Source organism: Herpailurus yagouaroundi, unplaced genomic scaffold, assembly GCF_014898765.1.
Source record: "Herpailurus yagouaroundi ecotype Mexico unplaced genomic scaffold, PumYag 220, whole genome shotgun sequence".
Classification (NCBI taxonomy): domain Eukaryota; kingdom Metazoa; phylum Chordata; class Mammalia; order Carnivora; family Felidae; genus Herpailurus; species Herpailurus yagouaroundi.
The window spans coordinates 5,646,105-5,669,462 of NW_024412451.1; the positions used below are offsets into that span (position 1 = coordinate 5,646,105).

The window sequence follows — 23,358 nt, forward strand, 5'->3', positions numbered from 1 at the left end:
TAAAAGGTTGACATTTAACACAAAATATTCACCCATTGTTGACAAATATGATCACTGTGCTAATGTTGCTTTCAAACTTTTTTTTCTCCTCAGACCGCATAAATACGCCGTTTTTGTATAAATGTCTTTTGATAATCAACATTACGGATGTAAGCAGATCGATTTAGCCAATCCTGTATTGACATACATCCGTTTCTTTCTTCTGTGTGTTTAAAGTAAACTGATAAAGTAGAATTTCATTTAGTTATGAATTTAATCAACTAGAACTTTTTTGCTTTGTGAGAACAGTGGCCTGCATGCGCCCAAATGTATTTGCAAAATATATAGTAATGTTAAAAAACATTTGTTTCCTGAAAACCTGTTTTGCCTGCATTCTGGATTTGGTGTTTAGTAGCTGATACGAAATATATTAAGAGGTTTATTCTCACACTAAATTACATCAAACTTCTAGAGGAATAAACATACATAAAATCATAAATGGAGTAAAATATCAGTTTCTCCCTGCCGTTCTATGAATTTTCTTCAGTCCATATTTATTTTTAAAATTTTTTAATATTTATTTTTGAGAGAGAGAGAGACAGAGCTTGAGTGGGGGAGGGGCAGAGAGAGAGGGAGACACAGAATCCAAAGCAAGCTCTGAGCTGTCAGCACAGAGCTCGACGTGGGGGCTCAAACTCATGGACCCTCAAGATCAGGACCGGAGCCGAAGTCGGACGCATCTGGTGGGTGCTTAACCGACTGAGCCACCCAGGTGCCCCCAGGCAATGTTTCTTTGTAATTACATAAGTGTTGATGACTCATCTGCCCTCCTGTTTCCTTCATGCCCCTCAAACTATCCTTTCAACATTATTTAAAAGTTGCCTCCTTCCTGAAGTACAGCCTACTGGAAAACGGTTTCCTCACAACATTTCTGACACCACATGTGTGGGTTTTCCACACCACGCAATTCTCCAGTGCTCTGTGGATACCAGCTGGGTGTCTTACAAGTCAATGCAGTTCTGACTCTAACCACCTGGAGTCAGTGCAGACCCCAAAGGTCAAGGGCTCAGTCCCATGAGTCTGCCCCCACTTTGGACATCAATTGTGGAGCACCTGAGTGGCTCAGTCAAGTATCCCACTCTAGATTTCAGCTCAGGTCATGATCTCATGGTCATGATCTGAGATCAGCCTGGAGTTGTGCTCTGGTCATGGAGACTGCTTAAGATTCTCTCTCTCTCTCTCTCTCTCTCTCTCTCTCTCTCTCTCTCAACAAACAAACACACAAACAGAACTACCAATCGCAAGTAGAGGTTATCCATACTTCTGTCTGAATTGGCTACAAATTGGGGGTTCCACCTCCTCAGGTTTGATCATTTGCTACAATGACTCACAGAGCCCAGGGCAACACTTTACTTAGTATTACTGATTTATTGTAAAATGTATTATTAAGGATAGCAATGAACAGCCAGATGAAGAAGTACCTAGATGAAACCCAGAGGGTCCTGAGTACAGGAGATTTTGTCTCTATGGAGATTGGGGTGCATTATTCCCCCAACACAGGGATGCAACTCAGAGGTTCTCTGAACCCATGCCTTATTGGGGGTTTTAAGTGCAGATTTCAGGGGCACCTGGGTGGCTCAGACGGTTGAGCGCCGGACTTTAGTTCAGGTCATGATCTCACGGTTTGTGGGTTTGAGCCCCGCATTGGGCTCTGTGCTAACAGCTCAGAGCCTGGAGCCTTCTTGGGATTCTGTGTCTCCCTCTCTCTCTGCCCCTCCCCCACTCACACACGCACACACTCTCTCTCTCTGACATAAACATTACAAAAAATTTAATGTAACTTTATATTCTGTGCTTCCAGGATTCAAGAATTCATGTTTTGTTTTGTTTACACTAATTTTTTAAAGTAATCTCTCTGCCCAACACGGGGCTCAAACTCACAACCCTGAGATCAAGAGTCACATGCTCTACAGACTGAGCCGGCCAGGCACCCCGATTTTTTTTTTTTTTAATTTCTCATCAGCTCTAGACAATGCACAGCAATAAATTCTTAAAAATGTTGTTTCTCTTTTATTCCGTTTTTTTCCCATTTCTGACTCCAATTAGAGAATTGTCAGACTTTCACTTTCTAGCACCATATCCATTTTCAAATTTAAAACATATTTTTCGTTTCCTAGTTGGGTAATCTCTTCCCTTTTCCTTGTTTTCCTTTTCTTTGTTAACTTTTTTAAAGTGTATTTATTTATTTTGAGAGAGAGAGAGAGAGAGAGAGAGAGAAGATGAGCAGGGGAGGGGCAGAGAAAGAGGACAGAGGATCCGAAGCAGACTCTGTGCTGACAGCAGAGAGCCCCGTGCGGGGCTTGAATTCATGACCCGGTGAAATCATGACCTGAGCCAAAGTGGAGTTGAACGCTCAACGGACTGAGCCACCCAGGGACCCCCTGGGTTGGTTGTGTGTGTTTTTTTTTGTTTTTTGTTTTTTTTTTAAGTTTATTCACTGAGCGAGCGAAACAGAGGACAAGCAGGCTCCACACTGGCAGCTTGGAGCCCGACGCGGGGCTCGAACCCACGAACCGTGAGATCACGACCTGAGCCGAAGTCGGACGCTTCACCCACTGAGCCCCCCAGGGGCCTCCCAAGTTAAGTTCTAAAGACTGTGACTTCCATCTGGCTTGCGTTCTCCCTCTTGCTGGTACTCTCTCCTGCTTGCTCTGATGCAGCCAGTGCTATGTTGTGACGCACCCAAAGCGGACCATGGACCCGAGCACAGTCTCGGGCTGACAGCCTGGGAGCAACTGAACCCCGCTCACGATTACAAGAGGGAGCCTGGAAGCAAGCTTCTCTAGTTCTGCCTTCGGACGATGTCCGTGCTGGCTGACGCTTTGATTACAGCCAGTGAGAGACCCTGATGCCGGGAGCCAGCTAAGCCACACCTGGATTCCTGATCTGCAGAAACCACGAAACAATCCGCGTGGTTTTAAGCCGCCGAGTTTTAGGGTAATTCGTCACCCAGCGTGAGAGAATTTAAGACAACGTCCTTTGTTTCTCTCACCATTTTGCGCATCACGGTACATTAGGAACCCAACGATTCCGGGACTCGGAGTCCCGGGATCTCACATCTGTTAACCGTTGTTCCCATGGACTCTAACTTACAGTCCTTGCCTCTGTGCTGGTGGCCTTTGACTCCGAACTCCTTACTTGATGTTGAGCAGAGTCCCGTGCGGAGGATTTCCTTCTGCTTGTGCAGATTTGCAGGAGTGTTACCAGCCTGGAATTAGCTCAGCGGCCCTGGGAGGCCCTTGCTTAGGTGGAGAAAAAGACTCCTTTTCCAATTCCCATCGAGCTTCAGGCTCTCGATAATGCCTATGCAGCAGTAATATACTCGGTCTTCTTTTTTGTTAATTTTTGGCTCTCTGTCTTTTTTGGGAATGGGAGGGAGGGATTCTTTTCTTTCTTTCTTTCTTTCTTTCTTTCTTTCTTTCTTTCTTTCTTTCTTAAGTTTAGTTATTTTGAGAGAGAGAGAAAAAAAAAGCGCGAGTTGGAGAGGGGCAGAGAGAGAATCCCAAGCAGGCTCCTCACTGTCAGTGCAGAGCCCAATGCAGGGCTCGAACTCATGAACCCTCAGATCAAGAGCTGAGCTGAAGTCAGAGGCTTAACTGACTGAGCCACCCAGGTGCCCTAGAAGGTGGGGGGGGGGGGGGGGTCGGTTAGGATTCTTGAAGAACCTCTCATGAGGTCTACCTCTTAAGAAACCACCAATGTTGCAAAAACAGTATTATAGCACCTAATCCATCATAATCCCAGAAGCTGAAATCCAGGTTAAAATATCTAATTGTTTATTTATTTATTTTTATCATTTGTAATATATGAATGGAAATGTTTAAAAAATAAGTTCGTACAGCCGATCATACATTCAGCTTATCTAAAGAAAGGTTTCCTTTTAGCTGCTAGGGCAGATTTTTAATTTTAGGAAGTATTTTAATCTTCTTACCTGTTGATCATTTTTCCTTTCTCCAATTTAATCTTCCTTACAATTCTATTAAAATCTAATTACACTGGCATACAAAAGATGGGAGCTGCTTTAGATGAAAAGAAATTTGAGAGCTATAATGTCTAAATATGTGCTTGGTCTTTGGATTCTGACGCAAATAAAGCAAATGGAAAAGGACGTTTTAAGAGAATTGGGGAAATTTGTGGATTTACTAGTAAAAAAAATTTTTTTTAATGTTTATTTATTTTTGAGAGAGAGAGAGAGGCAGAGAGTGAGCAGGAGAGGGGCAGAGGGAAAGGGAGACACAGAATCCGAAGCAGGCTTCAGGCTCTGAGCCATCAGCACAGAGCCCGATGTGGGGCCCAAACCCACAAACCATGAGATCATGACCTGAGCCAAAGTCGGACACCTAACCAACTGAGCCACCCAGGCACCCCTTGATCGTGGATTTAGATGATACTAAGAAATGATTTTGTTTGGGGTTATAATGGCATAGTGCCTGTGTAAGAAAATGCCCGTGACTTCTTAGAGAGTTCTGCCAAGCCTGTAGAGGTAAAATGATAGGATGTTGGGGTTTTGCTTTAAAAGGCTTCAGCAAGGGGTGCGTGGCTGGCTCAGTCAGAAGAACATGAATGCAACTCTTGATCTCGGGGTGGTGAGTTTTAATCCCATTTCAGGTGTAGAGATTACTTAAATGAAATTAAAAAAAAAAAGTCTTCAGCAAAGAAAATAAAAGCAAAAAGTGGTGCATAACGTAAATGTGACAAAGTGGTGATACAACTGTATGTAAGAGGAACGCGCCCTTTTATTCTGAAATACGTTGCCAAATTGCACTGGAGCAAATTGTGCTGATTTACACCCCCACGAGATTTTGAGCCCAAACTCTCCCACCCTCATGGACATTATTCTTTCCAACATTAATCAGCATGACAAAGGTAGAATGCTTTTTAATTGGTGAAGATAAGCAGTTTTCAGATGTTTATTCGCTAATTTTAATTGTTCTGTGTGGGGGAAGAGCCTTCTTACCATTAAAAAAAAAGTATTTGTATTTTCCTAAGTTTTTATTGATTAGTAAGATGTATTTGTGTAGTTTTTCAGTCAACATGTATGTTACAAATGACTTGCTCAGTTTATCATATTTTTTTTCAACTTGGTTCATGGAGACTTTTGGACAAACTGATCAATATTTTATGTTTTCTGACTTTGCTGTGATGATAAACTCTTTTTCCAGCCTCCAGGATTATACAGCGTGTTTCTTTATAACTTCAGCTATTTTTAAGGTTTCATTTGTTGCATTTACTTTTTTTTTTTTTTTCGCATTTACATTTTTAATCCGCCTGGAATGTATTTATGTTTTAGGCCAGTTTCTGGCTGCTCTCCCAGAAAACAACAATCAAGGGTTGCCTAGCAACCGCCACTTGGGTCGGAATTCGGCTTGAGTGGGAAGAACAGCTTCATTTCCCTCCGGGTGGACGGCAGCCTTAAGCGTTGCCTAGTAACCCTATTTCTGAGGCTGTGATTGGAGCCTTCACGCGACCCTCCCCCTCCATCTCCTCCCGCCAGAAAAAAAAACTGAACTAGAAACCTAATCTCTCCGTTAGAAAACTAGGGCAGCGTACGCGTTGCATAGCAACCAGGTCTTCTGACCCTCCCATTGAGACCAGAGTCGGAACTGGCGCCTCGCTCAAACATGGCGGCTGACGGTGCCTCTTTCAATACGTGCCACTCTCCACAGTCCTGACAATGATTCAATCTCCCCCGTCAGGCTCCTGAAGGGGTTCGCTATGCGCTTCATCTCGCTCGCGGTGGGTGCGGACGAGGATGGAGGTAGAACCAACGAGCCCTGCGCGCCCCGCACAAACATGGCCGCGGGCGCGTCCAGCAGCGCAGCTGAGACGTCCGGCGCCGGTGCACGCGCAGCGCAGGCGCACTTCCGCTCCTCCCGCAGAAGCTGCGGCGGCGGCGGCGGCGGTGGCGGCGGTGGCGGCTGCTGCGCGGGGCATGGTCCCCGGGTCTGAGGGCCCGGCCCGCGCCGGGGGCCTCGTGGCTGACGTGGTGTTTGTGATCGAGGGCACAGCCAACCTGGGGCCTTACTTCGAAGGGCTGCGCAAGCACTACCTGCTTCCGGCCATCGAGTGAGTGCCGTTTCCGCGACTCCAACCCCGCCCTCCGACTTTAGTTCTCCACAGCCTCTTGGCTTGACCCCGACCTTTTACCTCCGACCCCCACAGGTACTTTAATGGTGGTCCTCCTGCTGAGACGGACTTCGGGGGAGACGTGAGTCTTGGGACTCCTGAGTCTGAGGGAGGAGGGCGCCGGGGACCGGACGCCTGAGTCTGAGGAAGGAGGGGGCCGGGGACCGGACTCCTGAGTCTGAGGGAGGAGGGCGCCGGGGCCCCGACTCCTGTGTCTGCGGGAGGTGGGAGGTGGGGTCCCAGATGAAAAGTTTCTCTGTCCTCCTCTCCCAGTATGGGGGGACCCAGTACAGCCTCGTGGTGTTCAACACGGTGGACTGCGCTCCTGAGTCCTACGTACAGTGTCACGCTCCCACCAGCAGCGCCTATGAGTTTGTCACCTGGCTCGATGGCATTAAGTGAGCTTTTCCTTGTGCTTGGGGTGGGGAGGGGGGGGACCCTGTGAGGGCCCATGAACCGATGGTGGCTTGCCTTGAGCTTCGGGAACCATCCCTTCACACAGGGTGGCTGAACGGTCGGGGAGGGAGTTTTGTCCCTAAGTCACTTCCGTGGTGGGTTCTGTGTGCTCAGCAGTTTTGCCATCCGGTTTGGAAGTAGAGCAACCTTCCCAGTTTAGGAGGCCTGCGGAGGGCCAGCCCCCACCTGTACCGTGTGATTCTCCGCGTGGTGTCTGCTGTGTCTCATCTGTACTCCCCGTCTTTCTTTTTCAGAGGGCTACCTTGAAGCCTGAGTGCAAGGTGGGTGGGACTAGGCCAGGATATAGACCCCTCTATGCTTTGGATGGGATTTTGAATGTTCACATTACAGGCTTTTTCGGGTGCAGACAGCCTGGGGTCACATCACGGATAAACCACAACAGAACTCCGAGATCCAGGAGTCCCTGCTCCCTTTGTGCCTAACGTAGCTTATCTCCTATTTCTTTTATCTTAATGTTTGTTTATTTATCTTGAGAGAGAGAGGACGAGGAGGGGAGGGGCAGAGAGAGAGGGAGAGAGAATCTCAAGCAGGCTCCCCACTACCAGCACAGAGCCCGGTGTCGGGCTTGAACTAACTCACAAACCGTGAGATCATGACCTGAGCCAAAATCGAGTCAGAAGCCTAACCAACTGAGCCACCCAGAGGGCCCTCTCCTATTTCTCTAAAGGGAAGATGTTAATGGTACTTGTGTTATTTGCTTATCGTATTCCTTATTCTCTGTTGCGTGATAGAGTATTCCAAAACAGCGGCTTGAAACAATAAATGTTGACTATTTGATGCCATTTCTATAAGTAAGGAATTCAGGAGTGGCTTAGCAGGATAGTTCTGGCTCAGGGTCTCATGAGGTTGCAGTCATCTGCAGGACCGGAGGAGCCATTTCAAGGTGGCTCACTTGTGTGGCTGCGGCATGCGCTCCCAAAGTGGCAGCTGGCTTATCTCAGACTGAGCAAACCCGACAGATCAAAGAGGAAGCTATGAGGGTTTTTATGATCAAGTTTTGGAAGTCACACAGCATTACTTTTTGTCACGTTCTGTCCAGTTTAGAAGTCAGTCCCATTCAGTGAGGGGGAGTGTGAAGGGAGGTGAATGCCAAGGGTATGAATACCAGGAGTGGGGGCCACTGAGGGACCTGGCTACCATGACTTTGTAGGCATTCTCTGGGAATCACATTGACTTGATGACTACTTAAGACAGCACGTGGCACTTAAGTGCTTTGTTAGTTAGTGGTTGCTATTGTTTCCTGTGTCAGTTTCTTGGTTTGTGAATGGATAACAGTGATCCGTATCTCGGTGCTCCTGGGAGGATCCCAGGAGCTAATCTTTTTATTATTTATTTTTTATTTTTGAGAGCGAGAGGGAGAGTGGGGTAGGGGCAGAGGGAGAGGGAGACACAGAATCTGAAGCGGGTTCCAGGCTCTGAGCTGTCAGCACGGAGCCCAACGCAGGGCTCGAACTCAGGAATGGTGAGATCGTGACCTGAGCTGAAGTTGGACACTTGACCGACCGAGTCCCCCAGGGCGCTCCCCAGAGCTAATCTTCATACCGTGCCTTTGTGCTGCCTGGCCCCAGCTCTGATCTGTAGTTAGAGTTCATTAAAGCGCACTGGCTCGTGGCTGCTGGTCCCTTCACATGTCTGTGCAGCAACTGTTTGCAGGGTGCCTGCTTTGTTCCAGGCCGTGTGTGCTGGACTGGGTGCTGCACGTTCACTGGGAAGTTGACACCCAAGTTTGACCCCTCATGGTCATTGGAGTTAGTGGTCCGGACAGAGCAGCATTTCTCAAGCTCAGTACTGTTGACGCGTTAGGTCAAATCGTTCATTGTCCTGCGCCCGCCCCACAGGCTGTTTAGTAGCCTCCCTGGCTTCTAGCCACCAGATGCCAGTAGCCACTTCCCAAGCGGTGACCAAAAAATGTCTCCAGGCATTATCAAATGTCCCCTTGGGTCGGGGGGCAAAATCCACTCCAGCTGAGCACTGCTGAGATAGAATGTGGTGAGGCTTGAATAATGTGACATGGGGGTCCTTGAGGCCCAAGTTCATGTCTGATGTCGCTCAAGTCCCTAGCACCAAGCGCGGGGTCTGGCGCAAAGGAGGTCTAAGGAAAACCGTGCGGAAAGAGTGAATGTGTGAGTGAACGTGCAGAACACGCGTAATGGTCCTTAATGATTCTTCCCCGGTGAGCCGTGAGCTGCGGGACTCAACTCAGATGCCCCTTCCCTGATTCTGGCAAGCCGCCAGTTGCTCTCTCCCCTGTCCTGGCCCCGCGCCTTTGGACTATGCGTGTCTAGGTCCCTGGTGTTCCCCTGCTTTTTGTTTCCAGCTGGGGCCTGGCACCCAGAAGGCCCCAGGAGACCATGACTGAGTAAATGAATGAGTGAAAGCCATGGAGAAGGTCATCCCCAAGAAACCAAGCCTTCTGGTGGGTGTTTAAGTGTCAGGAAAAGCAGTTAAACCCCCTTATTTAAAACTTTCCGGGGCGCCTGGGTGGCTCAGTCGGTTGAGCGTCTGACTTCGGCTCAGTTCATGATCTCACGGTTCCTGAGTTTGAGCCCCGCGTCGGGCTCTGGGCTGATGGCTCGGAGCCTGGAGCCTGCTTCCGATTCTGTGTCTCCCTCTCTCTCTGCCCCTCCCCCGTTCATGCTCTGTCTCTCTCTGTCCCAAAAATAAATAAACGTTAAAAAAAAAAAAAAAAAAAACTTTCCATGGTTGGGCGTTGAGGGGCACCTGGCTCAGTCGGAAGAGCATGCGACTCTTGATCTTGGGGTAGTGAGTTCAGGCCCCACGATGTCTGTGGAGACTAGTTAAGTAAGGACTGAAACGTTGAAAAAACCAAATAAATAAATAGATAAATCTTTCCAAAGCATCTGGAAGAGAAGAGGGAAGTAGTTTCTGAGCACATTCAGCACACATCCATGCCTCCCCCTTAATCATCTTAGAATACACTGTACTTTTAACCAAGTGAAAAAGCTTTGTATGCTGTGCGCTCACTGTGGAGTCCTCCCAGTCAGCTGATAAACATTTTAAGCCATTATCTACCGTTCGCAGCGGTCATTGTTTTACCAAGTCCTATGTAACCATCTCGCTCTGGTTTCTGTGACGTTTCCGGGAGGTCTGGCACAGAGATCACAAAGAGAGTCAGCGGGTTTTGTTCCCACTCGGAGAGGAAATCTTATCTTCTCCCAGAATGTCCGCAACTTAAGTTACAAAGCAGGCGATGTGACTTTTGAAACGTCCTTGCTTTGAGAGGATTTATTTCTGCTGTTCCATTTCCTTTCTTTCAAGAGAGGTGGGTTTCCCCCCTCCTCCTCTGCAGCAAGTGACCCAGAATCCAAAGCAACAGAGGTAGAAAGAAAAGAGCCCTGAGCGTTTTCTCCCTAGCATCGTGACAGTCTGTTCGTGCATGCCCGCGTTCGTTCACTCATGCAATGGATGTTTGTGGAGCAAACTGTCCTAGGCCGTGAGGAGTTGGGGACATGAGACAGGCCAGGTCCTGGCCCTCCAGGAGGGGGTGTTCACGTGGGGTGTTCACGTGTTCACGTGGGGTGGGGCAAGCTGGGTGGGGCAAGCCTGGCTGCTGTTATCATTCATTCATTTCGGCCAGTACCTCCAAGGACTTACTACCCCGTGAAAGCGGGCGGTGCAGACTCAGGGTGTCACATCAGCAAGGGGCCTGGGAAGCAGTACAAGTCAGCCCACCCGTGACACCAGGGCACTTGTATTTCATCTGATTTCACGGTTCGCATCGTTGAGGGGCTTGTTTGGAATGAAGGCTCGTCGTAAACCTTATGGTATTCAAAACCTGCCTTGCAAGTGGCCAGATTTGATTTCTGCCCCCTCCTCCCCCTCCATTTTCCAGCATTTCTTGATTCCTGGGCAAAACATTCGTTACATTATCTCTCTGAGCTGGTGACAGCTTACACTCAGGAAGGCAAAAAGCAGGTTTTAGGATCTTGAAGTGATTGGCCAATCACGCTTTCCCTCATAAATTACTTTTTTTTTTTTTTAATTTTTTTTTTTTAAGTTTATTTATTTTTGAGACAGAGAGAGACAGAGCATGAACGGGGGAGGGGCAGAGAGAGAGGGAGACACAGAATCGGAAGCAGGCTCCAGGCTCTGAGCCATCAGCCCAGAGCCCGACGCGGGGCTCGAACTCACGGACCGCGAGATCGTGACCCGAGCTGAAGTCGGATGCCCAACCGACTGAGCCACCCAGGCGCCCCATAAATTACTTTTTAAGTCAAGGCAAAGTTCACATAACAGAGGTGATTATTCAAAGAAACTTTTTAAATGGATTATTTATTTTTGAGAGTACGCAAGCGGGGTAGGGGCAGCGAGAAGGGGACAGAGGCTCCTAAGCGGGCTCCATGCTGACAGCGGGGAGCCCGATGTGGGGCTCGAACCCACAAACTGTGAGATCGTGACCGGAACTGAAGGCAGATGCTTAACCGACTGAGACACCCAGGCGCCCCTGGGTGGCTATCTTAAAGTGAACAATTCAGTGGCATTTCGTAAGTTCACACAGTGCAGCCACCACCTCTGTCTGGTCCCCAAGCATTTCTGTGCCCCTAAAAGGAGCCCTGCACGCGGGGCAGCAGTTGCTCGTATCTTCACCCCCACTGCCTTCTGGCCAGGCCCAGCCCAGGGAACTTTTGGCTCAAAAAGGCCCGTGAAAATAGTGGTTTGATTTATTCAGGAACAGACAGCGGTGGCAGGTTGGATGTAAGGCTGGTTCATTCATTGGGATCTGCTCCAACTCTGTGGTCTCGAAAGTTCCTTTGCAGAACAGAGTGTCAGTGGTAAGGAAGAGGAGGGCTGGGAGCTGGGCGGGGGGTGGGGTGGGGTGGGGTAAGGGGCAGTGCAGTGAAGGAAGGCTTCAGGCTCCAAGCACACACGGCGTGGAGGGAGCAGAGGGCAGAAGCCTGAAACTGGAAAGAGAGTCATGCAAGACCCCGGCTAAGGAGCAGGGGGCTCGAGCTGCCGTGGCTGTCGGCCTGGCTGCTGGTGCACCACTCACTGGTCCAGGAGGCGTTTTCTGAGGCCCTGTGTGTCTTCAGACACCTGGGGCACGTGCTGAGATGGTTCAGGCCACCTGGTCCACGTCACTGAAGGCCGTCCTGGCTCTGGGTGTGCCACGGAGGGAAGCTTTGTCGGTCGCAGTATCCAGTGACGTGGGATATGATTGCGGGGTGGGGCGGCGCTAAAGTCAGGTGGCAGGTGAGTCAGTCTTCCTGGAGGAGGGGATTCTGGGCTGGAGGCGGAGGGGTCACAGGATAGATAAGCAGGGATTTTCCTCCCGGGCCAGAAGAGGGCTGGCATGTGGTCATGGGGCGGTGGGTAGCACAGGCAGAGGACTGGTTGTGTGGCAGATTGCGGAGACCAGGGACACGTGAGACATTCTGGAAGACGTACCCACAGAAGGATGGAGCAGGTAGTTGGGCAGAGCCCGGGGCACAGAGGGCCCCGGATGCCCAGATAAGAGCTTGGCTTTATTCTGGCCTTAACGGACATGGTTGGATCGGTAGCTGTTTGTTTTCAATTTTTTTTTTTTTTTTTAAATTTTAAGTAAGCTATGCCACACATGGAGCTCGAACTCCAGCCCCAAGATCAAGCATTGCATCCTCTACTCATCGAGCTAGCCAGGCCCCCATGGCCATTCAGGCCCCCCCACCCCATTTTAAAGAGAGAGGGAGAGAGAGAGCACCTCCATGCACAGAGGAGGGGCAGAGGGAGGGAGAGAGAATCTTAAGCAGGTTCCACACTCAGTGCAGAGCCCGACACAGGACTCCATCCCAAGACCCTGGGATCATGACCTTAACCGAAACCGAGTTGGACTCTCAGGATCGCCTGGGTGGCTCAATCGATTTAAGTGTCTGCCTCTTGGTTTTGGCTTAGGTCTCGATCTCACAGTTTGTGAGTTCGAGCCCTGAGTTGGGCTCTGTGCTGACAGTGCAGAGCCTGGTTGGGATTCTCTCTGTCTGCCCTCTCTTCTCTCTCTCTCAAAAATAAACATTAAAAAAAAAAAAAAAAAAAAAGAGTCTGACACTCAACTGAGCCATCCAGGTGTCCCCCCGACAATTCGTTTTTAACTCATGTTTTCCAATGTCTCCCTCATGTCAGACTCGGGGGGCGGGGGGTAAGAGAGGACTCAGATGTGTGCATGTGTGGCCCCAGTGCAGGGGCCACACAATTCAAGGGGACAGAGCCCTCAAATCTCCCAGAGAGGGGCCCTACCTGCACAAACGTTCCCTGTGGCAGAGTCAGCCTCACAGCCATGTGACCTGAAGAATCATGACAACAGCCTCACACGGATAGAGGCCTTCCCTATACCGTGCCCCACAGGAGATGGGCTCTGGTGACCTGTCTCCATGTCAGATGCAAGAGAAACCCGGGCCTGTGTATTCGTTTCCTGGGGCTGCCATAATGAAGCAGTAAAAACGGGTTGGCTTAGAGCCACAGAAAGGTAGTGACCCACAGTTCAGGAGCCAGAAGTCTGCGATCAGGGTTTGGAGCAGGGCCGTGCTCCCTCTGGAGCCTGTAGGGGAAGGAAGATCCTTCCTTGCCTTTTCCAGGGTCTGGTGTCCCCAGGCGGTCCTTGGCTTGTGATTGTGTGACTCCAGTCTCCCATGTGGCATTCTCCCCATATGTCTGCGTTGTCTTTCCTCTGAGCATGTCTGTCTCCGTGTCTACATTTCCCTGTTTTGACCATAAGGACGTGGGTCATACCGGATTAGGGCCCACCCTTGGACCTCAGCATAGTCTATAACTTCTGTAGACACCCTGTTTCCAAATAAGGGCGCATTCTGAGCTACTGGGGTTAGGATTTCCATATCTCTTGTGGAGGGGGACAGACACAGGTCAGCCTTCGATGCTGGGAGGACGGACAGCGGAGGCCCCCGTATTTAGGGCCGGTGGGGGGCATGGGCTGGGGCCAGGGCTGGCTTTAAAGAGGGAACAGATGGGGCGCCTGGGTGGCGCAGTCGGTTAGGCGTCCGACTTCAGCCAGGTCACGATCTCGCGGTCCGTGAGTTAGAGCCCCGCGTCGGGCTCTGGGCTGATGGCTCGGAGCCTGGAGCCTGTTTCCGATTCTGTGTCTCCCTCTCTCTCTGCCCCTCCCCCGTTCATGCTCTGTCTCTCTCTGTCCCCCCCCCCCAAAAAAAAAAAAAAAAGTTAAAAAAAATAAAGAGGGAACAGATGGCCCAGAGGGGAGGTGTGCGGGGATGGGGACACAGTACGGGATCATAGGCCTGGTGTCCGGGGCCTTTCCCCGTTCTGTCCTCTGACAGGGCCTCTTGCGAGAGGGCCTCCCTCACAGGAGATGACGGGCGGCCCCTGTCCTCACTCTCTGGGCCCGGCACTGTGTCAGCACCGGGGATAGAGCAGGGAGTGCAAGTGTCCCTGTGTGGTGGAGCGTGGAGAGGAGGGCGACACGCAGGTGCAGGCTCTCCAGGTGTGGCCTGGGGGCTGGGAGGTGACAGCCCTGGGGGCCGCCGGGCACCCCCACGCCCTGGGGCCGACAGCCTGGCCTCCTGCAGGTTCATGGGCGGGGGAGGCGAGACCTGCAGCCTCATCGCGGAAGGCCTCAGCACCGCCCTGCAGCTATTCGATGACTTCAAGAAGATGCGGGAGCAGATGTGAGTGTGCCCGGCATGTGGGGTCCACGTGGGGCCCAGGTGTCCCTTTCTACCTGGCTGGGGACTCTGGCTCGTGACTCTGCCCACTGCCTCACCCTGGGAGGAGCTGGTGGGCCCTGAGTGCTGAGCGCTGGGGGTGGCAGGCGGGGGGTGGGAGGCGTCCCCTGGCCCATGGCCGGTCTCAGTGTCCTCACTGGGAAGAGCAGCCTGCCGCGGGTCCGTCTCCTGCTTCCCCTGCCAGCCGGGCAACCTAGAGGGAGTCAGAAACCTCTCTGGGCCTCCGTGTTTTCAGCCGTAAAGTGGGGCTTTTACTCCCGACTTGCGGCTCTGCCGGTCCCGGGTCCGTCCCTTCTCAGGGCCCCCATTCTTCCCGGCTCCACATCTTTCCTTATCCCTGGCAGTGGCCAGACACACCGCGTCTGCCTCCTCATCTGTAACTCGCCCCCTTACCTGCTGCCCGCCGTCGAGAGCACCACGTACTCTGGGTACACGACGGAGAGTCTCGTGCAGAAGATCGGGGAGGTGAGGACTCTTGAGTCTGACGGAGGGGCACAGGCTGGAGTCCCAGAGCTGAGGGAGGAGAGTGCCGGGGCCCGGACTCCTGCGTCAGAGTGGCCAGCTCTGCTGACCCCTTTTGGAAGAGCTATAACCCAGAATGCCCTGGGGCAGCACCTCCAGGTCTCGTGGTCACTGGTCTCAGAGCCCGATGGGAATTTGGGTTTAGGACCCAGCAGGTGCAGTTACCTGGGGGTTGGCCCCCGGGCCCCCACCCTGACCACTCATCCCTTCTCCTGCAGCAAGGGATCCACTTCTCCATCGTGTCTCCCCGGAAGCTGCCTGCCCTGAGGCTTCTGTTCGAGAAGGCGGCTCCCCCGGCCATGCTGGAGCCACTGCAGCCACCGACAGATGTGAGCCAGGACCCCCGGCACATGGTGCTGGTGCGGGGGCTGGTGCTGCCGGGTGAGGCCCGGGTGCCGGTGGGACGGTGGGGGGCAGCCCCCCACCACGCTCCCTGTGACTTAGATTTCTCTCCCTTCTCTCGAACCCCTTCTCACGGGGCTTGGTCGTCCATCCTTCACTCTCAGTTGGGGGTGGCTCAGCCCCAGGCCCCCTCCAGCCAAAGCAGCCTGTGCCCCTGCCTCCAGCTCCACCCTCAGGCGCCTCACTCTCAGCAGCGCCCCAGCAGCCTCTGCCCCCGGTCCCCCAGCAGTACCAGGTATGGATGTTGCCAGGAAGGGGACATGCTCCTGGGGCCTAGCGGGAGCCCTGGCCTCTCAGGAGAGACCTAGCAGGATGTTGGGGCTTATGGGGTGATGGGAGTCTCCACGGGGACACCAGGGTGGGTGGGACTCTCGGGCCGGAGAGTCATGTCCCCATGGTGTGATGGCAGCCGTGAGCTCCTGCTGCGTTGTAGCTGGCGTAACTGTGCCTTGTGGGGGCACAGTGGCATGACCCCATGGGGCACCAAGACTGGGGTGCGTGGCCCTCATCACCTTCTCCCCACCCAGGTCCCTGGGAACCTGAGCGCAGCTCAGGTGGCTGCCCAGAATGCGGTGGAAGCCGCCAAGAACCAGAAGGCTGGGCTGGGCCCACGCTGTGAGTCCTGGGGCCGGGCTGCGGGGTGGGCTGGGGTCAGCCAGGCCTCTCTGCACAACGGTCCCCACCTCTTCTCTTGGTCTCTCCCACAGTCTCACCCATTAACCCTCTCCAGCAAGCTGCTCCAGGAGTGGGTCCCCCCTTCAGCCAGGCACCGGCCCCACCACTACCCCCGGGGCCCCCTGGCGCCCCCAAGCCACCCCCTGCTTCCCAGGCCAGCCTGGTCTCCACCGTGGCTCCCGGCCCGGGCCTGGCCCCGCCCGCACAACCTGGGGCACCGTCCATGGTAGGTTCTCGCACGCCTGCCCCACCGCCCTGCTCCTTCCAGCCGCTAACAGAGCAGAGGCCGAGCAGCTCGCCTTCCCGAGGAGGGTGTGAGGGCACGTGGGTCTTGTTCTGAGTCTTCGGGTTCACGGGGCTTGTGCCACCGATGACCGAGACTGGAAGGTGTGGGGACGGAATCGTGGGTGGGGCTTTGGCTCCTGGAGGGGGAGAGCGGCTGAGGACTCTAAGGGATACCGGAGTCAGGGCATCATGGGCATTCAGTCCTCAAATTCTACAGAGGTTTATGGTCCTAGGGACCATCGAGTCCTTGAGAAAGGAACCTGCATTCCGTTCTTCCCGCCGGTCTGTCTGTGCCTCCGGTTGTGCCTCCCGAGAGACCCTCTGACCCTACTCTGTTGTCCTCCCTCCCCCCTCTGGCAGGCGGGCACAGTGGCCCCAGGCGGGGTGAGCGGCCCTTCCCCAGCCCAGCTGGGGGCCCCGGCCCTCGGTGGGCAGCAGTCAGTCTCCAACAAACTCCTGGCCTGGAGCGGGGTCCTTGAGTGGCAGGAGGTGAGTAGCACGAGGAGCCAAGTGGCTTTCGTGGCCCGTTAGGACATGGGACTGGGCCGGGGTCCCTATGGGGCCATAGGACTTGTCCTGAGGAGAGAAGCCTGGGACTTTTCACTCAGGGTTTGGGACTAGGGAGGTAGTGAGAACTGTGTCGCAGGTGAAGAACCAAGAAGTCTTAGGTTCAGGGTCGGGACGGATTCAGGAGATCATGGCATCCAGAGCTTGTGGGATTGGTGGTCTGGAGGAGGGGCCCAGGGCTCGTGGGACTTACACCAGGGGAGCCCATGTGCTCTGGGGCTCCCAGCCTAGGGCAGGAGACATTGAGGGGACTGGGGTTCGGGGTCCCTTTCGCCGTGACACGTGCTACTTTTCCGCTCAGAAGCCCAAACCCGCCTCGGTAGATGCCAACACCAAGCTGACGCGGTCGCTGCCGTGCCAGGTCTACGTGAATCATGGCGAGAACTTGTAGGTGCCTGTGGGAGTGGGGGCTGGGTGGCCCGGGGCGTGCGCCACCCTCCTGACACCTCTCCTGTGCGGCCCCAGGAAGACCGAGCAGTGGCCCCAGAAGCTCATCATGCAGCTCATCCCGCAGCAGCTGCTGGTGAGTGGCTCGCGAGAACGCCGCCAGCCCCTGCCCTCGTCCCTTCCCCGCCCCCCGCCGTTCCCTTCCCCACTCAGCGTGCTGGCTGGCCCGTGTCTCCCCCAGACCACCCTGGGCCCTTTGTTCCGGAACTCAAGGATGGTGCAGTTCCATTTCACCAACAAGGACCTGGAATCCCTGAAAGGCCTCTACCGGATCATGGGCAACGGCTTTGTGAGTCCACGTCTGGGCGGGACCCGGGCACCTGTAGGGCTTCTAGAACCTGGTGGGGCGAGGGGCCACCTCCTCCTGCTCCTCCTTGTGGGGAGGTGACTGCTTCATCGTCCTCCACCAGGCCGGCTGCGTGCACTTCCCCCACACGGCGCCCTGCGAGGTGCGTGTGCTCATGCTCCTGTACTCGTCCAAGAAGAAGATCTTCATGGGCCTCATCCCCTACGACCAGAGCGGCTTCGTCAACGGCATCCGGCAGGTCATTACCAACCACAAGCAGGTCCAGCAGCAGAAGCTGGAACAGCAGCGCGGGGTGAGTGACCCTGGCCCCCGGCACACCACCCCCCCCACGGCTGCCTGCCCCCCCTGACATCCCCGCATCCCCATGGCCAGACCCCCGGCATCCCTCCTGGGCTCACTGCCAGTGCCCACTGTTCTCCAAGACACGGCCGCCTGAGTTCAGTTCCATCCCCACGGTTTCATGTGATCTTTGTACCATTTTCCGTGTCTGCGTCAAATCTCTGAGGCCGCCCCCTCTTGGGGACTGGGGAGAGTAAGGTTTAGTTCCCAGACCACCCACTCCCAAAGAACGTTCCTAGCTCCTCACAGGTTCCCCTTCAGGGCTCACAATGCTCCTCTCCACCCCAGATGCGGAACCCCCCACTCCCACCCCCAGTCACTGACCTGCTCCCTGTCCCACACAGATGGGGGCACAGCAGGCACCCCCCGGGCTGGGCCCCATTCTGGAGGACCAGGCGAGACCCTCACAGAATCTGGTGAGGAGAGGGCTGATGGGGTCAGGGCCAGGGAGGGGAGACCCCAAAGGACACTGTCATCTTGACCTGACCTCGGAGGCCAAGGAGTGTGGGGACTCTGCCTCGTCCCTCACCCCCATCTCTTCCCACCAGCTCCAGCTCCGCCCACCACAGCCCCAGCCTCAGGGCACCGTGGGGGCGTCTGCGGCCTCGGGACAGCCCCAGCCCCAGGGTGCTGCCCAGGCCCCCCCGGGCGCCCCCCAAGGCCCTCCTGGAGCAGCCCCCGGCCCCCCCCCTCCTGGACCCATCCTTCGGCCTCAGAACCCTGGGGCCAACCCCCAACTGCGGAGTCTTCTCCTCAACCCACCGCCGGTGAGATTTAGGGGTGGGGGGCAGATGGGAGCCACGGGGCCTGGGCCCTGGGCCCTGATGTTTCTGGTCCTTTTGTTTGGGAGGAAGGAGGTTGGCTATGATCAGAGGGTATGAACAGGCCCCAGGCAGGCCGGCTCTTCTGTGTGTCTTACATGGGCTTCTTTTAAGATTCCTTTGAAGAAAGACCACCCCTGACCCCCAACCACTGGATGAGATGTTCTCGGGGCAACTTCTGTGCTAGAGGCTGCTTGGTGGGGTGGGGGGCTCTCTGCTGGGGTCTTCTGAGCCACTTTCTTTGATCTCCCAGCCCCAGACTGGCGTGCCCCCACCCCAAGCCTCCCTCCACCATCTCCAGCCACCAGGGGCTCCTGCACTGCTGCCCCCACCACACCAGGGCCTGGGGCAACCCCAGCTGGGGCCCCCCCTCCTGCACCCACCACCCGCCCAGTCCTGGCCCGCACAGCTTCCCCCAAGAGCTCCATTGCCAGGTAAGGAGGTCCCTGGGGAGGGCAGGGGTCTGGACCAGGTATCCCAGCAGCCCCTGGCTAGAGCCTCAAGACCAAGGGCTCCTGGGAAGTGAAGTTCTGGATTCAAGAATGGAAGCTGGCTCCCCTTGGTTCTTGGGAGGCTCTGAGGGCTTCTGGAGAATACAGCCCAGGGGATCGAGACCTAGTGGGACAAGAGCTCTTTCCGTGATTCCTTTCCTGCGTGTCCTGGGGCTGAAGGGAAGCATAGTCTTAGGGCCAGAGAAGTATTTGGGGGGATGGCCTTGTAAAGGCTCATGGGAATCAGTACATTTGTGCCCTGACGGGGCCAGAAGGTGCCTCTGATGGGTCCCCCTGGGGCTTCCTAGAAAAGTCATTACCTTGGGCTCCTAGAGGAAGAGGGAGGAAGCAGGCCCAGGGCCCTTCAGGGCCCCAGGGACTACTGGGAGATGCAGTCCCTTCCCCACTGCCCCCCAGGTCAGATGCTGCTGAGCGGGGGTCCCCGGGGCCCGGTTCCTCAGCCGGGCCTGCAGCCCAGCGTCATGGAGGACGACATCCTCATGGATCTCATCTGAACCCCCGACACCCAATAAAGTTCCTTTTAACACACGCCCCGGCTCCCGTCACTGACGTCCCCCAGGACTGGGCAGGAGGACACCTGGGGGGAGACCTCTCTGTCCTTGTTCTCGCTTCAGCAGATGTCCCTGAGGTTCCGGGCTGGTGATGCCAGGGCCTCAGCAGTGAGTCAGGCAGTCTGGTGCAGCCTGGCTTGGGGGGGACACGGAGGCAGGCAGGCACAGCTCACAGGACTGCGTGCCCTCGTGGAGGTAGGGCGGGGACTGTGTGGGCCCGGAAGAGGCCTCTGAGCTGGCCGGGCTCAGCAGTCTTGGGAGAGAAGCAGGAGTCAACGAGGCTGGGGAGGAAGGAGGCCAATGGTGATCGAGGTGCGGGGACAGTGGGAAAGCAGGAGAAAGCTTGGGATGTTCAGAGACACGAGTCCGGCCTGAGGAAGGAAGGGCCTAGAGAGGTGGGCAAGTGCCGGGTTGGGAGGAGGCCCAGGCTCCACATGGGGTGACTCGAGGTTTGTCCTGGGGACTCAGCCACAGGAGGCCACATGCAGGGAGCAGGCCGGGGTCAGCCCACTGTGAGAAAGGGCCTCCGGGTTGTGGAGTGTGACAGGGCAATCAATACCAGGCCAGGAACGCAGGGAGGAGGCTAGGGTAGTGGCCTCAGGGGGAGAGAGGCCAGTGGAGGGGCTGGGACCGAGTCAGAGGGCCAGCAGGGTGAGTCTGGGGACTGGCACGCCATGTGAAGGAAGTAGGGGTGAAGGGGTGGTGGAGTGGGCTTCTGGCCCGGGGGTGCCGTTAGATGGGGGAACCTCCCTGAGTGAGGGAAGCGGGAGGAACCAGTAGTGAGCGCTGACGGGTCCAGGGAATGTCCAAGGCACAGGTGACGTGTTGGGAGTTCAGGATGTGTTTTTAGGGGACGGTGTATGTTTGATTGTTAAAGCCACAGGAGCGGACAGGGTCACATATGAGGAGAGGGCCAGCCCCGGGTCCCAGTTAGAGCCTGACCTCCCAGGGCTTTAGACGGGGTGGACGGTGCCTGTCCCGGAGAGGGAAAGCGTGGCAGGGTACAGGTTTGGAATGTGGCGAGGCAACAGCCCTAAAGAGCGTCCTCAGGCACCCAGGGGCAGCTGGGTACAGACACGATCTGGAGTACGAGGGTGGCCCGGCACGGAGGCAGAGAGTTCACGGCCTGTTGTCAGACTCTAGACTAGCATTGCTCAGAACGTGGTCCGTGCCTGGACCACCAGCATCCGTGTGGTTTGGGACGCTGGTGAACATCAGATTCCTGGGCCCTGTCCTAGGAGAGAGGTTGCGATCTGGTGGCCCATGGGCCACTCTGCAGATGAGTTTTGTTTGGCCTTCCCTGTGTTAGCATACGTAGCATTTTTTTCCTAACGAGTTAGTTGTAAAAATCAGGATAATTCTCACACACACACACACACACACACACACACACACACACACACACTCAAACACACACACTCACACAATCTACAGCCTTGGCTCCTCTCGACAAGTCAGAAGTTCTGGCACCTCGGGCCCGCCCTCCTGCCCAGCAACAACGGGCTAGAGCTGCCCCCATCGATGGGGCGTGTGCTCTCTGGTTCGCCACAGTCCCCACCACTCCTGTTTGGCTCCCACCGCGAGGCAGAGGGTCATTCGTTGCCTTTGGGCTTGCGCTGTGGTTGTTCCCGGGGTAGTGATCAGAGGAGAGTGAAACCTTTCTTGTACCCATGTCTCTATCAAAAGTGGCAAAACGAAAGAGAGACCGAGAGGGCCACGTGTTTCGAGAAAAGTGGGAGCGAGCCTATTTCTTTGTGGAAGTGAAGAGTATGCCTATGTGCTTAATATGCAAAAAAATCGTATCTGTGTTGAAAGAATACAACCTGAGACGTCATTATGAATCCAAGCACAGTAAGAGCTTCGACCAGTACACGGAACAGACGCGAGACGCGATACTCAATGAACTGAAAAAGGGCCTCAAACGTCAGTAGGGTTTGCTTCGGAAAGAAAGCAGGTCATAGACGTGGCGTGGCCGCGAGACGCAGTTCCAGAGTAGCGAGAAAAGAACTTCCCCGGGCATTATAAACTCCACAGACGGCGAGTTTATAAAGGAGCGGGATGACGCATCCCGGACAGAAACACACGCCAGTCGAGACTGTCTCTTTAGCCAAACGGACATTTGTGTCGCACCGTGAGTCGAAGATAAACCAGAGGATTTCCAAGTCCGGTCGCTTGAAAGAGTCCGATCATTTGTGGCCTTTTCTGTCGTCGCTCACGAACTATTACTGCCAGCCGGTTAGCTTTATTTATTTGTGGTGTTGAGGGTTTTGACGGACCGAAGAAGCCCGTGACACGGTGCCGAGGCAGGCCCGGCACTGGGAGCTGAGCTATTTTTTATGTACCGAGAGAAATGACGCCTCACATAGACTGGCGAGAATTCCTAAGCGCGGCGGCAGACAGGTGCGGTAACCTAATGACCTGTGTCCCGGGGAGGGGGTGGGCATTGTCAGGACTCCTCAGTCACAGGGGCAACATCTGGCCAGGACGCAAGCTGGCTCGTTGCCTCAATTGCCAGGAATCGAGTCGCGTTCACAAAGTACCCGGAACACACCGTGGACGTCCTCGACACGACACCTGACCTTTAACCGTGGGCAGGTTGAATGTGAACTTGATTGATGTATTTTCCAGAAGCACTGTGACCTGGTCGTCACGTGATGGTGTGGAAGGAACCTGAACAGTTGAAATCTGTCCCCTCGGTTCCTTTCCAATGAAGCGAAGGGCACACCCCCTGAGAAGGTCGGTCAAAGACTTCCGGTGAAGGTCACAACCCCTCTGAGCACTGTTTCTCTGCAAAGATGTTCACAAACAGCTACTGAATGTATGATCGTGTTTGCCCCGTCCCGGCAAAGATGGGGAAGCCGTCGGCAAGGAGTATTTTTCCTTTGCCACGGTTGGGTTTCCAGAAGCGAAAGACACGGCCTGGACCGCATTCACCCAGACTGTGGGCTTCAAGACCAAATTCCCCTAAAGGCTCTCTGCATCCAGACTTTGTGAAAAGGAACTAACACTGTGCGGTTGGCCTTTGCGGGTTGCTGTCGATCGTGTGAATGCAGACCCGAGCAGTTACTGAACCACAGTGCAATAGGGTGCTGGTTTCCTAGATGTGATTCTGGTGAAGATCACAGCCGTACAACTCTCCCCAGTAGTTGTTTTGAGTCTCTGTGTCTGGAAGTACCCACGCCTGCGAACGGCTGTTTTCCGTTACAAAACTGAATCAAACGAAATACCGTTCCCAGTTCAGGATTCAGGGTTGAATTCTAAACTGCCCGTCCCGTCCCACCGTGACATCCAAAGGCCTGACGTTGACCTCTCGGTGCGGAAGGGATGATGTCAGCCTTTGGCTTCAAATCAAAGGAGCAACAGAAGTAACGAAAGAGAAAATTTTAATAATTAAATATTTCTATTTTTCAATCTGTATTTTTTCAATTTTGAATTTGAAATATGAACGCCAGTATCACACATGTTTGTATTGTGTTCCGTGCATTCGCCATCGTTCAGTAAAGATACAATTTGATGATATTTCTGGCCGTCGACTTTTGTCATGCCTGGCTAGTTCACTCATTTATGTGGCCCGCCTGGCCCCCGTAGGCATTTGAGTTGACC

General features: G+C 54.3%; 1 protein-coding gene across 10 annotated transcripts; it reads left to right on the plus strand.

Moving 5' to 3' along the window:
• The first annotated feature begins 5,908 nt into the window (after positions 1-5,908).
• Positions 5,909-23,274, plus strand: MED25 (mediator complex subunit 25). Of its 10 annotated transcripts, none has more exons than XM_040457803.1 (18): positions 5,910-6,105; positions 6,202-6,247; positions 6,439-6,563; positions 14,172-14,270; positions 14,627-14,792; positions 15,068-15,230; positions 15,356-15,486; positions 15,779-15,866; positions 15,959-16,152; positions 16,572-16,700; positions 17,080-17,165; positions 17,244-17,301; positions 17,407-17,514; positions 17,636-17,824; positions 18,216-18,287; positions 18,420-18,638; positions 18,946-19,126; positions 21,442-23,274. In XM_040457803.1, exons 1-18 carry the CDS (start codon positions 5,972-5,974, stop codon positions 21,684-21,686), a joined length of 2,433 nt encoding a protein of 810 aa, XP_040313737.1. In that variant the 5' UTR covers positions 5,910-5,971; the 3' UTR covers positions 21,687-23,274. The 10 variants fall into 10 exon arrangements, with proteins under 10 accessions (XP_040313740.1, XP_040313737.1, XP_040313741.1 ...); XM_040457807.1 differs by having other exon boundaries at positions 21,571-23,274; XM_040457804.1 differs by having other exon boundaries at positions 14,672-14,792.
• The last annotated feature ends 84 nt before the right edge of the window (positions 23,275-23,358 follow it).

Bases quoted from the DNA above. Each gene is read 5' to 3' on its own strand.
- MED25 (XM_040457803.1), top strand. From the start codon at position 5,972: ATGGTCCCCGGGTCTGAGGGCCCGGCCCGCGCCGGGGGCCTCGTGGCT. The intron at 6,106-6,201 runs GTGAGTGCCGTT...CGACCCCCACAG, and splicing joins TACCTGCTTCCGGCCATCGA to GTACTTTAATGGTGGTCCTC. The intron at 16,153-16,571 runs GTAGGTTCTCGC...CCCCTCTGGCAG, and splicing joins AACCTGGGGCACCGTCCATG to GCGGGCACAGTGGCCCCAGG.